At 40.1% G+C, this 13159-nt stretch overlaps 1 protein-coding gene across 4 annotated transcripts in view; it reads left to right on the top strand.

Annotated features, from left to right (window-relative positions):
* DCDC1 (doublecortin domain containing 1) overlaps nt 1–13159 on the top strand; it is a 262066-nt gene that overhangs the window by 48202 nt on the left and 200705 nt on the right. For all 4 annotated transcript variants that reach the window (XM_053389861.1, XM_053389869.1, XM_053389854.1 and 1 more), the window contains exon 8: nt 6369–6535. In XM_053389861.1, coding sequence (XP_053245836.1) covers nt 6369–6535 — 167 coding nt within the window. The remainder of the gene's footprint in view (nt 1–6368; nt 6536–13159) is intronic.

Below are 13159 nucleotides of genomic sequence, written 5' to 3'. Positions count from 1 at the left end.
TGCGTGTAAGAGCCTCTGTTATAGCACATGGGACGGGAGTTTTGACAACTATTATCCATTGCTTTGTGTGTTTAGCTCCTCTGGTACAACAGGACTTGCATTTCCTCCCCTCTGCCCACATTCCCAAAATCTGTCCCTGATGGTCCGTCAACCCCCTGCAGCTGATTTTGTGGGAGGAAGTATTGTTGCATCATGGAAGTCCGCTGAAGCAGTAGGCTAGCATCTGGATAATGGTCACAGTGTGTGTCTGGCTCCCCCCCACCTCCAATCTCATAATTCAAAATAATACTTTTTCTTATTTGAATTTTAGTTGAGGAAATGAGATGGATTGTATTGGCTTTTAATCCCTTTGATTAAACATGCTGTGGATCAAGTTGTCTTTTTAGAGACAATTATTTTTCTTCTTAAATAGAAAAATTCCTGAGAGTTCCCAGAACCTCCAAAACACGCCCCATGTAAAATGGACTTTCTTCTCAAAACCAAATGTAGCCCTCTTTCTATTTTTAGAGTATACCTTTTCATATATTTCTTGTCATATAGCAATGTATTTATACATTTGCATTTTCCTACTTTTCTAAAATGGTTACAAACCAATTTATTGTTTAAACCTGCTTTCCTCATTAGAACAATAACTGGTTTGTGCCTTAAAAGCACAGTCTTGACAGTTCCCATATATGAGGGTGATTTTTCCAATGCACTTCCACTACTAATGTCAACATTCCTACGTCAATTTAATCTTTCATTGGGGACTGTTAAAATGTTAACAACAAAAAAAAAGAGCTTGCTGGATCATGTCAGTGGCCCATCTAGTCCAGCATCTTGTTCTCACAGTGACCAATCAGGTGTCTATGGGAAGCACACAAGCAAGACCTGAGTACCAGTACTCCTGCAGCTTCTAGCAACTGCTGTTCAGAAGTATCCTGCCTCTGACAGAGAAGGTAGAGTGTTTTTTGGTCTTAGAATTCTATCTTGGTTCAGGTCAGGAGTGGATCTTGGGCTTAATGCATTCCAGTCCCAAGCACTTCAGGTAGAAGCTAACTAATGAACTGGGAGGATCCTGTATTTATTTGAACATTTCTTACTGGTGAAAAAGAACCTTCCCACATTTATTTAAGTGCTTGAATAAGTGCTTGAATAAATGGTAAGCCAGAATTTCACAGATCACTTGTAACCTTCATCCTGTGCAAAGCAGACAAGGAGAGACCAGATGCGTTTGAAGTTACCTATCTGCCTCCCAGTAGAATCCCTGAATTCGAACAGTATTTGAACAGTTTTGTGTATGCTTTGGGGGGAAAGTGTGAGCATCTGAGGTCAGTCAGACAGTAAGTGATAACTTTCAGCTGCTCTGACCCAAATATGATTTGGCGCTGTAGCACTTTCACTTAAGATAACTTTGTCCAATAGACTTGAATGGATAGTTTACACCTGGTATTCTGAGTTGTGATATATGTATCACGCTTTTTGATACAATATCAGGTGATTTAAATTTTGAAAGTTATAAAAATGTTCAGGGTGATTAACAAAATTAAAAGAATAAATCAATAAAATATGATTTATAACATAAATATAAAACAAAACAGAAATAGAACGATAAAGCATAGTTGATAAAAACAGCAATAAAACAGGAGGGGTTTAAAAGATCTTGAAAAATATGGCTCTAATATGACTTCAAAGTAGCCTGGTAACCCTATTCCACAGATGGGGTCCCACAATAGAAGGGCCTCTCTTCAGTTGCCTCACTCAGAGGAAGCTACTGATAAAATCCTCATTGCCTGAGCCAAATTGATGCGAACATAATGGTCCTTCAGGTATTTGGGTCTCAAGCCACATAGGGCTTCAAGTTAAACACTAGTATTTTAAATCATGCTTGGAAATTAACCAGGGATCTTGTTGGCATCCGTCTGTTTCAGGAGACAATGGAGGAGTGCGCCTTTGGGGGTGAGGTCAAGCTGTTGCAAGGTTGTAGCGCCTGTTGTAGCTGTAGAGACCGAGGTGGGAGAGACACATTTTGTTGCAGCTGGGACCGCTGAATGCATCCACTTGTGCTGCTGCAGATGGACCATGTGGCATGACCTTTCTGTCTTCAGGACAGGAGGGACATCCAGCATTTCCAAGACAAACAGAGTCTGTATACTGTTGACCATGTCAGAGTCCACTTTTTGCTGCGAGTACCGTTCTGGATAGTACTCTGCCCATTGCTTTGTTGCTGTGGTCTGTGATGATCTCTCCCGAAAAGGTTTTCAGTGGTGCATTCTGCTGGGCCTCACTTGCCTTTATCACTTGCCTTTCTCTATGTAGCAAAAGTCTTTTTGCAGGGTGCACACTTGTAGTTGAAGAGAGGCTCACACTTTGCAGCAACAGCAGGTTTCATGTCTTTTATGCAGGCCTCAAACCACTCAGGGATCTGTTGCTCTCTTTTGCCAAAGGAGGACCTGGCTGTGTTGTACGTAGAGTGCCTATTGGATGTGGTTCCACCTTGCTTCCACACTATCTTTGGAGCAGTTCAGTAGAGCTTGTTTAACAGAATCAGAGAAGCGTTCACAAAGTTCAGCTTCGACTATTTATGCTTTATGCTTTGTACTATGGGCCTTCTTTGGCTGGAGATGGATCTTGCTCACTACCAATGAGTGATCCATGTCACAGTCGGCACAGAAATCAGTGGTGTGGTTTAAGTTCAGGCATGGTCTTCTCAACACCCAACAGGGATCACAGCAAATTTGAGAGGGAGCTGATCAGCACTGGCTGCTGCCCACACAAGTTAAAAGGGAAGCATTGGGGCGGGTGGCAGCGTCTCAGGGAGCACTAGAGGGAGTGGGTGGCCACACCAATAGGTCCTTGGGGAAAATAAAAGTGTTCATGGCTGTCATTGATATGTGGGTGTCATTTCTCCATTGGCTGTGTGGCGATCACACAGGGTCCCCGGACGTTTGACAGTCTATGGATCCCTGTGCCACCACTGTGCCCGCTTCCCCACTGCCACCAACCCGTTACTCTCGGGTACACACTGGGTCCAGACAGTTATTAAAATTGAACCAAATAAACAAGTTTATTTTATAAGCGTTAACAAGTTTATGGTTTCTCAGATAAAATTCTTGTCAGTTTCTTAACTTTAGTTTCTTTACCGGCCTATATCTTCCTAATACCTTCTGACTAATTATCTCAACTGTTTGACTGACTCCTCTTAACATATTCTCTCACTCTCTCACATCAGACTAACCCAACCCACAGACTTATCCTCTCTCTCTCTCTCTCTCTCTTCTTTAACTCCACACTGACTTCTTAACAACTCTAACTCCTCCCCTTGGGTTCCTATTGGTTAGTCATTTTACACTTAGTTAACCCTTTCCTTATGACATACCTAGGAGGACAAACGCCACAGGCTGCATCCCTCCAATTCTCTGCAGATAGGTGGCACACACAGCCGAAGCAGGTGGATTTCACCCAAGCTCATTAACTGATGAGCAGAGGGTTAAATTATGACCTGACTCCTGCAGAGACCAGGACTGAAGTATTTGCTCATCAACTCATGAGCAGAGAGTTTAGTCCTGCTGAGTGCTGCTTCATCAGTGCATTACCTCTGTGAAGAAGCACCCCCCCCATTCAACTTGACATGTAGGTGGGATCACTCACTTGTCAGTCACCTGACTTCATTATGACATCAGATGATTGATATGTGAGTCCCCACCTGTCAAAGTTGGCCTGCAGGGGTGGGTGGGGGAAACTCAACTGGAAAAATTTGTATCTTACGCAGTTTGGACCACAGTCTCTCTACCTGTCCAATTGTGTGGATGTGTATATAATTACCCCCATTGGTTGCATTTTGGGATAATCTCCACCTCAGGTGTTCCTCTAAACCCTCCACCCAACAAACTGAAATTTCTCTGTTCTACCCCATGTAAACGGTCAGTTGTTTTGTCTGGAAGAAAGCTCTGTCTCTCATATAGGTAAAGGTAAAGGTACCCCTGCCCGTACAGGCCAGTCTTGCCAGACTCTAGGGTTGTGCGCCCATCTCACTTAAGAGGCCAGGGGCCAGCGCTGTCCGCAGACACTTCCGGGTCACGTGGCCAGCGTGACAAGCTGCATCTGGCGAGCCAGCACAGCACACGGAATGCCGTTTACCTTCCCGCTGGTAAGCGGTCCCTATTTATCTACTTGCACCCGAAGGTGCTTTCGAACTGCTAGGTTGGCAGGCGCTGGGACCGAACGACGGGAGCGCACCCCGCCGCGGGGATTCGAACCGCCGACCTTTCGATCAGCAAGTCCTAGACGCTGAGGCTTTAGCCCACAGCGCCACCCGTGTCCTAGCGCCACCCGTGTTAATAAGGGTAAGACCCACCTATAAGTGAGGTAGCACAAGAAAAAACACACCCATCCCCCCTGTCTGATCCCTATTTCCTCTTGTGTTTTTGTACTTTGATCCTAACACAACACTTCTGTTTTGAAGATCTGGCTTCTGGTTGGTTCACTGCTTGCAGACATGGAGGCTTTGCTTCTAGTGACTTATTGCATGGTTCATGAAGCACACTGCTAGGTGTAGGAGTAAGAAGGAGGCAAGGAAACACCTTTGGCCATTGGTGACTGGAGAGGTTGATTGTCTCACCTCACACCTCCCTGTCCCCACTCATAGTATCATGGGCCCCTCCCTGATAAAATGTTGCTCGTGGCCAGGGAGCATAAGTAAAAAGCAGTTAGTGTCACAAAACAGGATTTCTGGGAGTGGGGGAGGGAGTCCAGAAATACCACAAGATTATATTGCTTTTCTGTAATTTAGTCTCTAAACTTTTGAGGATATTTATGGCAATAGGAAACTAGATCAAGACTGGTCACACGGTAAAGAATACTTAAGCAGAAGTAAGTAATCTAGAGTACAGCCCCGCTCACTTAGAATTAAGGAACAATATGTGTGCAAGCATGTGCAGAGTGCTTTTCACTTAACCCTCGAGAAACTGCAGTCTCCCCGACCACACACATTTATAGTGAAGAAGCAGGACTTATAAAGTGAAGACGTTTCTGTGTCACATGAGCACACTAAACACCCAGCGCTTCTCTCTTTAGAAATAAGCATTGACCCTCACCTATTGCCCAAAGGTTGTAACCACAGAATGCAGGTATTCTGTTCTCCTTCAAACACAAATCCACTCTTAGTCTCTCACCCTTTCTCTCCAGCAACCCTTCACAAAGCTAGATTCACTTCCCCCTTCCTGCCCTCTTCTAATTATAGGAAGACTCTCCTTCTCCCTCAGCCTCTGAGCTTAATTTGTGCCAAGGCTCACCAGGATTCAGTGTAGGAGTTCCCTGCTGAATCAGGTCAGCTGGAGGGCAAGCATCTGCATGGGGCAAACTGCATTTACAAAGAGGCCCTTCTGGGGGCAGCACCCTTTGGGGGCTGCTGCGCACGGATCCTTCATTCCACTAAAATTCTGGGGAAATTCTTAAGTTTTATCAGAGTGGAGGTGGGGGGGGATTCACCCACTCCTTTAATTTATCAGCACATAGGTTAATAAAGTGAAATAAGCTTTCTTCATATTCCTAAATCTGCTGGTATCTATGATGCAGAGCCAAGGGAGAAATAAGCATATTTTGGCTTCAGGATTTACTGATAATGAAAAAGAGATTGTATCACACAGTGTAGTTAAGATACCAATAGTTACTAGTGTAAAAAAATTTGCCTACTATCTGAAAAGTTGTGTCTGTTCTTCAAACATATTTTAGGAAATGATGATTGAAGAGAAAGCATATGTTGTCACCCAGTGCCTTACATGCTACGTACGTGTCGTCCTGCTCTCCACTCCCCCATCCACTTCAATCAAAAGAACAGCAATGCTATACTAAGCAGATTTATTTGCTTTGGAAGTTACTTGTTTTGAATGCAAATAATAAAAAAGATAGTAAAAATTTCTTTATATTACTGTTTCTATTTTAGTAATTATCAGCTGTGTAAAATGCTTGATCTATAAACATACACACTCATTGACGGGAAGCTATGCTCTGAAACAACATGGAGCTTGCAATTTTATCAGGACAATGCCAGTAGATTTCAGCAAGGTTGGTTCCAACTCATCTGTGATAAATGAGAAGATAAGGCAATCAGTGCACACCATGACACTCTGTGCAGCTAGTTAGACACACTTCAAAACTATTCAGGTGTGCTCACAAGGCTTATGAGTCTTACATGGGGGGTGTCTCAATATAAATACATCCTTCATGGTGGCCACTCGAAATGCAGGATCTGTTTTTCTAAGACTTAACCCAGGTCAGATATAAATAATAGATGTTAAGAGTTGTGGGTTTGGGGATGCATTTCAGACAGTGTGTTTCAGCTGGGTCAAAAGAATGCCTTTCTCCCCCTTTTCCTTCCCCTTGTGTAGTTCCTCTGCTGGACAAATGCCTGCAAAATTCCATCACACCTCTGCGAGGACCTCTTTGGGTCTCTAAGGGAGAAGGTTTCAGCCCCTCTGGAGCAAAGATATATATCCAAGGAGTACTGTTGGCCTTGCACCAGCGATTAAAGTCTGCTAAAAACTACTGTGATCAGGTGAGTTATCCCACGTCTTTAAACAGCTGCTTTTTCTTTGATATGAAATGCACTAGTTGTAGTAAGGCTGTGATTGGCACTGTGTCATAAGGAAGGCTGTCTTGTATTACATGAGCTCTTATACGCAATACGTAGATGAAGTATTTCTTCTGTAATCTCAAAGCCAACAACGATTGAGTTAATTGTGTATGCCTGTCAGTGTGTTGTATGCCTAATCTTTTTGTGCTGCACTTCTCCTTCTAAGGAAATTATATATAGCTATTTAGGATAGGGTCACTAATAGTGAAACATCTGCAGTTTCTCAGAATTCATTTCATCCCCCCCCCCCCCCGTAGAAATAACTAGAACTGAAATATAGTTAAGATATGTTAAATGTAAAGTCATGTAAGCATAACATTTTTCTTAATGTTTTGAAATTTTCTTAATGTTTTACTTTGAAGAGCAGCCTTCAGCACTTTGCATGAGAAATCTGTTAGGCATCTAAAAAACATTTACATTCTATACCCTGCACAGAGATTTATTTTGTGTGTGTGTGTGTGTTTATAGATGAAAGGTATTGAATGTAGTTAGTTTGCATTTGGTCTGCACTGCATGCCAGTATTCTTTTTAACCTTTTGGAAATATGTTTTAATGCATATTAGTGCAATTGACCTAAACTGAACAAATATTGTATGCCTTTTCAGAACTGTTAGTTTTAGTATAGTTTGCTTGTTATTTTTTTTAAGTGCTTGAAATGCTTGGCATGAAAAATTATCAGAGCAAGAATTAATATTGCATCTTAAACTGAGATTTACAAGATATATTGGGTCACATACTAAAAGATGAATGCATCATGCTCTCAGTCTTCATGAAGGGGGGGAGGAAGAAGCGGATGTCAGTCATGCTGTTTATACAGCACCTCCTGCTGTTAGGTTCATAAAGAGAAATGATCATTTACTTTGAAATAAACTGTTTTGTCCTGAGCTGATGGGGATCTACAACAAGTAATCAAGAACACAGAAGCAGGCAAAGGAGCCTTCTTTCAGCAAATGCTTGACCCATTTTAATACTGGTGGAGGGGGTGGGGGAGGAACTACACTTGATCCTTATTTGGTCCTTATTTTTAAAGTTTTTACTTCACCTGTAAAAGGCAGCTTTGATGCAAAACATAGAGAAGTAGAAATGGTCTACATCAGAAAGACATTCCTTTCTTTAATGAAAAATATCTCTCAAATGTAATTCAGTTTTGTTTCAGTAATCATAATTTTGCACCAAATTAATATAGAACAAAGGGCATCTGCTATTCATAGTGCTTTGGGTTTTAAGAGTCATAAACTAGTAACAGTAAAAGTTTGAGTTTGATTCAGAACCCTTTTTTGCTTTTATAAAAGCGGGTACCATTTTAAACTTATTTCAGTGTTTAGAAGTAAAAAGAGAGGTATTATTAGGCAGTTCTAAAATATGAAAGTTATACCCAGGTTAAGAATATTTGCTATGACTGTTGATCATAGTAAGTTACAATTACAACAGTACAGTAAGAATAAATACAACTGAAGTCCCATGTTTAGTAATGTTTGTCCTTTTCAAGTAACTTAAGATTTTAACACTGGTATCTCAAGTATTTCAAATACTTAAAATCACTTTATTTTGGTTAAGCATATTCTGAAATATTTCTGTTTTTCCCCTCTTTTCCCCATAATATGCAATTTTTAATAACTGCATGTGGCCCAAAGAACAGAGCACAATAGTCTACATGCACTCTTTCCACACTAAGCCTCCCTCTTCCGGCTCCAGTCAGTTGCATCTTGAAAAACTACTAATTCTTACAGGCCAGAGGACACTCTGCAGAAACATTCAGTGTGGGCAACGGGCCACAGATGGTGTGGAAAATCATTCTCCCTGTGCACACTTGCAAGTGCTTTATGTTCTTGCACAGCCCTGTTTGGATCACAGGCCATTGTCAAAATTCGCTTGTACCTCTGTGTGCCCTCCATAGCTATGTCCCAATGCACAGCTGTAACCCATCTCTTCTTTAATGCATCAGCAGAAGGAACCAGACCAAGCATGCCACGCAGCTCACAGGCATGCCATGCAGCTGGGCCCTACTCTTCTGTTCTTGCCAGAAGGTTTTTGATTGTTCAGACTAGTTAGTCCACCCAATGAGGAATGTGGCTGTGCTGACATGTGTCATGTGAGTGCCTCATCAGCACTTGTACCGTATGTTTTTCTCACCTGTGATAAACTAGCACGCCAGGTCAAAAGGCTTTAGTGGCTATTGTTTTGCCTAGGCAAACTGTTTTGAGAGAGTGGCTTTTTTTTTGATGATGCTGTGTGTGCTCAGAGGAAGCTTGATTGTTTCTCAGCTCAGGTTTTACTTAGCTGTACCTTGCCTTTGTTTTCAGTTACCTTAACATCCTTTTTAATTAAAAAGAAAGCATTTCAAAAGTTGAAGAAATACCTTCCAGTTAATTTTGTTCCATTGGGGCATGTAGATGAAACCTGCGTAGCAGTAGGTATTTACGCTATTAAAATATTCCTTCTGCTTTTCAGTCCATCTGAATTAACATGCACAAAGCGTGGTCACAACATACCACTTTCTCTGCAGGTCTACTTTACATGTCAGCAACAGTGGGTATGCTAGCAGTTTGTTGCATCTTGCCCTTTTAGATGTGGGGATCTGAGTCAAAATGATCAGTTCACATGGGGACCATTTCTGTCCCTGTGTCCATGTCATAAAAAGTGTGAATACTTTTTATAGGCCTTTTACTGAAAATGTTTAGGGTGGATTAAGGAGCAATGATACTTTTTGGAACTTACGACTTCTTGAAGACAAGAGAAAATGCCCCCCCCCACAAAAAATAAAAGTAGAAATACTATAATTACAGTAATATTTTGTATTCTAGAAGTCATACTTTAAAATCACAGTGTCCTGTGAGCATTTGGCTGAGATGTGTGATAAGTGATTTTCAGGAAGTGAATGCTTCCCTTAAAATCTACGAATGCTCCTGAGAATTTTAGATTTTTTTATTTATGTGGCATATTTAGGTGCTAAAACGAGTGTGTGTTTAAACCTCTTGTTTTCTTGATTTGTGCGCCTTAATTTAGACCTAAAAGATCACATCTTGTTTTCTGTATTTAACGGCAAATATGATAAAAGAGCTAATAACTTTGCTTTGACAGTGTGTATTTAAGTGCCTTTACTTCGAGCTGCAATTTCTGCAGGATGAAATTGTTCAAAGCTATGCTTGGAATATTAAAAATTCATTAGCAAGTGTGGAAATAGCATAAACATGCAAGCATGAAGTGCAGTTAACACTTCCAGTGAAGGGGCTGTCCTGTCTCATTAGCATTCTTGATATGTAGTTGTGCTGTTGGTGGGGGTGTTGAACAGGAATGTCATTGTGCTGAGCCCCAGTGTTTGGGGACAAACACTACTGTGGAAGGAACGTGTGAAAAGGCCATAGTGTGATCAGTGAATGAGGAAGGCTGTGCGTTCCCTGTGCTTCAAGCAGGGAAGCTGTCATTCACAATCCTAGCACAGCTAAACAGAGGCCAAAGAGAAGATTGAAATACCTTTTTAAATGATATTAATGATTCTTAAACATTTCTGTCCTTTAGGCTCACATAGTAAACAATTAGTCCTGTCTGTCACTAAGATCAGCAAGGCACAAAACATGGGTAAGGTGACACAAAGGGTAAGTGGTGGATCCAGTAAGAGATATTACCATAGCCATTTTGTATCTCTTACTCCCTGGGATAAAAAATAGCAACCATTCTGCATAGTAAACTAATGCTCGTTCTGAGAGACAGAAAGATGCAGTATTAAGCTCTTCAGCTTTTTCCAACCCAAATACATAAATATTTTTGAATTATGTATTTTAGGTGTAGGCCAAGCAGTTTAAGAAAAAAGTTTTTAACAAATAAAAGAGAGAAATATTTGTGTTAAGTGACACTGTATATTATATCTTTAAAAGAAGGTGTAATATGCCAAAAATATTTTAATAATGAAATCAGCAAGCATTTTTTTCTTTTTTTAATCATCACAATTTTCCCACTAAAAATAGTGCCAGGGTTTTATGTCGCCGCAGACCCTATTCATCATAAATGAAGCATTAAAGGAAATATGCTTCATAATTTGAATACAAATTATTTTGCTAGATGCATTATTTCATTCTTTAAACAGTTTCACAATGTTCATTTTCAGCATCCTTTGTCATATAATTTGATAAGCAGTCCTGCTTGAGCTCAGAGGTTACTTTGGGGTGTTCTTGTTTTTAAACAAAATGTGCTTATTTGTGTCAAGAAAAAGTTAATACATTATTTGGCATTTTGTAACTCTTTGATTTACAGTTGCTGCACTTAAATACTAGTTTTTGTTAAACATGAATAGCAAATACTGCATAACTTTGTTTTTGTTTTTAATCTCCGAGTGTCCGTAGTCTAATACGTTACCCTTGGTATCGGATTTGTATAATAATAATAATAATTGAGTCTGATGGTGGCATATACTAGAGAGTGTTATTTTTACATTATAAAGAGTTATAGTAACATCTTTTTATGGAGTTTTGCATAATAACTGTATTATGCTGAGATATTTAACTTAAATTAAATGTAGCATTTAATTTTTCAAAACTTTGCAAAGATGATGGAGTTCTACAGAGTTTTGTGTGGTGAATTATTGCTTTAAAATAAACTTAGAAAGCGGCTAAAGATGATGTTGTTACCTGTAACAAAAAGATTCCAGTGAAATATATGTTGCAATTTATTACTGATTGTAAACTTCATAGTTTTGACTAATGTTTTTGAAAAATTGTCAGCACTTTAGACAAGCACAATATTGAAGTGCTGGTGTTATGATTTTTCTGTATACAGTAGAAATTTGGTAACAGGGCAACAACCTTTGGATCCCTGTGGTGTGGCCTGGGACAAAGAAGGCGGCTTTGCAGATTGATAAAAGAAACTTTTTTTTGTCAAAACAGTCAGACATACTAAACCTGTAACATAGATTCTTATTAAAATATCATTAAAATTCTTTTTTTAAAATTCTGAACTTGAAAATCCACTCACTTTCTTTTATAGGTTTTGATAAGTGATTTTTAGCATGTTAAGTTGTATTATGGATTTGAGCCAAGTTCCTATATTTTCATGCAACCAAGCTGCATTCTAGTTACTAGAAGTATTTTAAGAACCTTACACTTGTGTCTTTTCCAAAGTGTCATGCCTTGAGCAGGCCTAACATCAGTTAAATGAAGTGAAAATTGCATTCTTGTCTTGATAGAGATGAAAATGGATTTCTGGTCATGAAATAGATGTAGTTGTCACTTTTTAAAAAAGGTGTCAGCAGTTTGCTTCAGCGACTAAGGTGCCAATTCAGTATGACAGTAAACTTGTGATCTGAGCAATCAATAAAATGCTTCAATAACTTCTGCTTCATTACACTTATAATAAGAAGCTATAGATCTGTGGCACATAAAATGTTGATAAAGACTATGTGTGGGGACTGACTGTACTAGTCTGCCTTAGAAACACAGCAAGTGCAATGTTGCCATCTAGAGTTTGTGCATAGGCAATTATTCTAAGAGGAAAAGTATGATAATGGCAAGCCTTGATAGGGAAAACCCTGTTTATATTTTGTCAATGGTGCACATATATGTGGAACAGTTCCTCGCCAGGTCAGAAAATTGCCGAGATCATGGGGAAATCAAGCATCCCTTCTTTGAATAATGTGTGGCACATGCTTTCCCATCCGCATTTTAATGGCCTTGAAATTAGTTTCAGTATGAAGGTATTTTCACTGTCACATGCTGTGATGAAAATGTAAGATATAAAGATTTTATTTAACCATTAAACAATAACCTTCAACTATCACAGAGAAAAACTGGAGAAAAACTATCACAGTGCCAGCAATTTCATATAAGTGGTTCAGATTATGTCTAAATTTTCATTTTTTAAAATAAGTATTTTCCCTGGACATCTCCTAGTAGGGCTGGGAAAGATTTGTGTCTAAAACCATGGAGATTTGCTGCCGGTCCGTGTAGACAATACTGAGCTAGATGGACCAATGATCTGACTATGTAGAAATCAACTTCCTATGTTCCTAAGGAAACAGAAATACACTTCTAGGTTGATACCTAACTATAATGGTTGGCTTGTGCAGCTGATGTCTATTTGCACAAACAGGACGCCTGCTTCCTCTCCTCACCCTCGCAGCCCCCACCCCCCAAAAAAACTTCAAGAAGGCAACCCTCTGGAACAGAGTGGTGGGCTGTTGGGGGGAGGGAGAAGAATGGGAAGTCATGTTGCTGGCACAACATTGGAGATCACTGATTCATTTAATATGTTTAAGGGCATAAATGGGCTCTGCAGTAAACTTATTTTCAGCACAATGTCCATTTTTACTTTTGTGAAGAATGATGAGTCACTTAATTGAAGTATGATGTGGAAAATGCTTAACTGTAGCAGCAGGCCTAAAAACACTTGATCGTGCCCATTGAATTCATATTAAAGTATGCAACAGATCTGGGCTTTTGTTCCATTTAGACCCCTTCCTTGTTGAGAAAGAGTGTTGGTGCTGACCTTTAAAGCCCTAAACAGCCTCGGTCCAGTATATCTGAAGGAGCGTCTCCACCCCCATCATTCTACCCG

This window comes from Podarcis raffonei, chromosome 1 (assembly GCF_027172205.1).
Source record: "Podarcis raffonei isolate rPodRaf1 chromosome 1, rPodRaf1.pri, whole genome shotgun sequence".
Lineage (NCBI taxonomy): Eukaryota > Metazoa > Chordata > Lepidosauria > Squamata > Lacertidae > Podarcis > Podarcis raffonei.
This window is presented reverse-complemented; position numbering and strand designations above follow the sequence as displayed.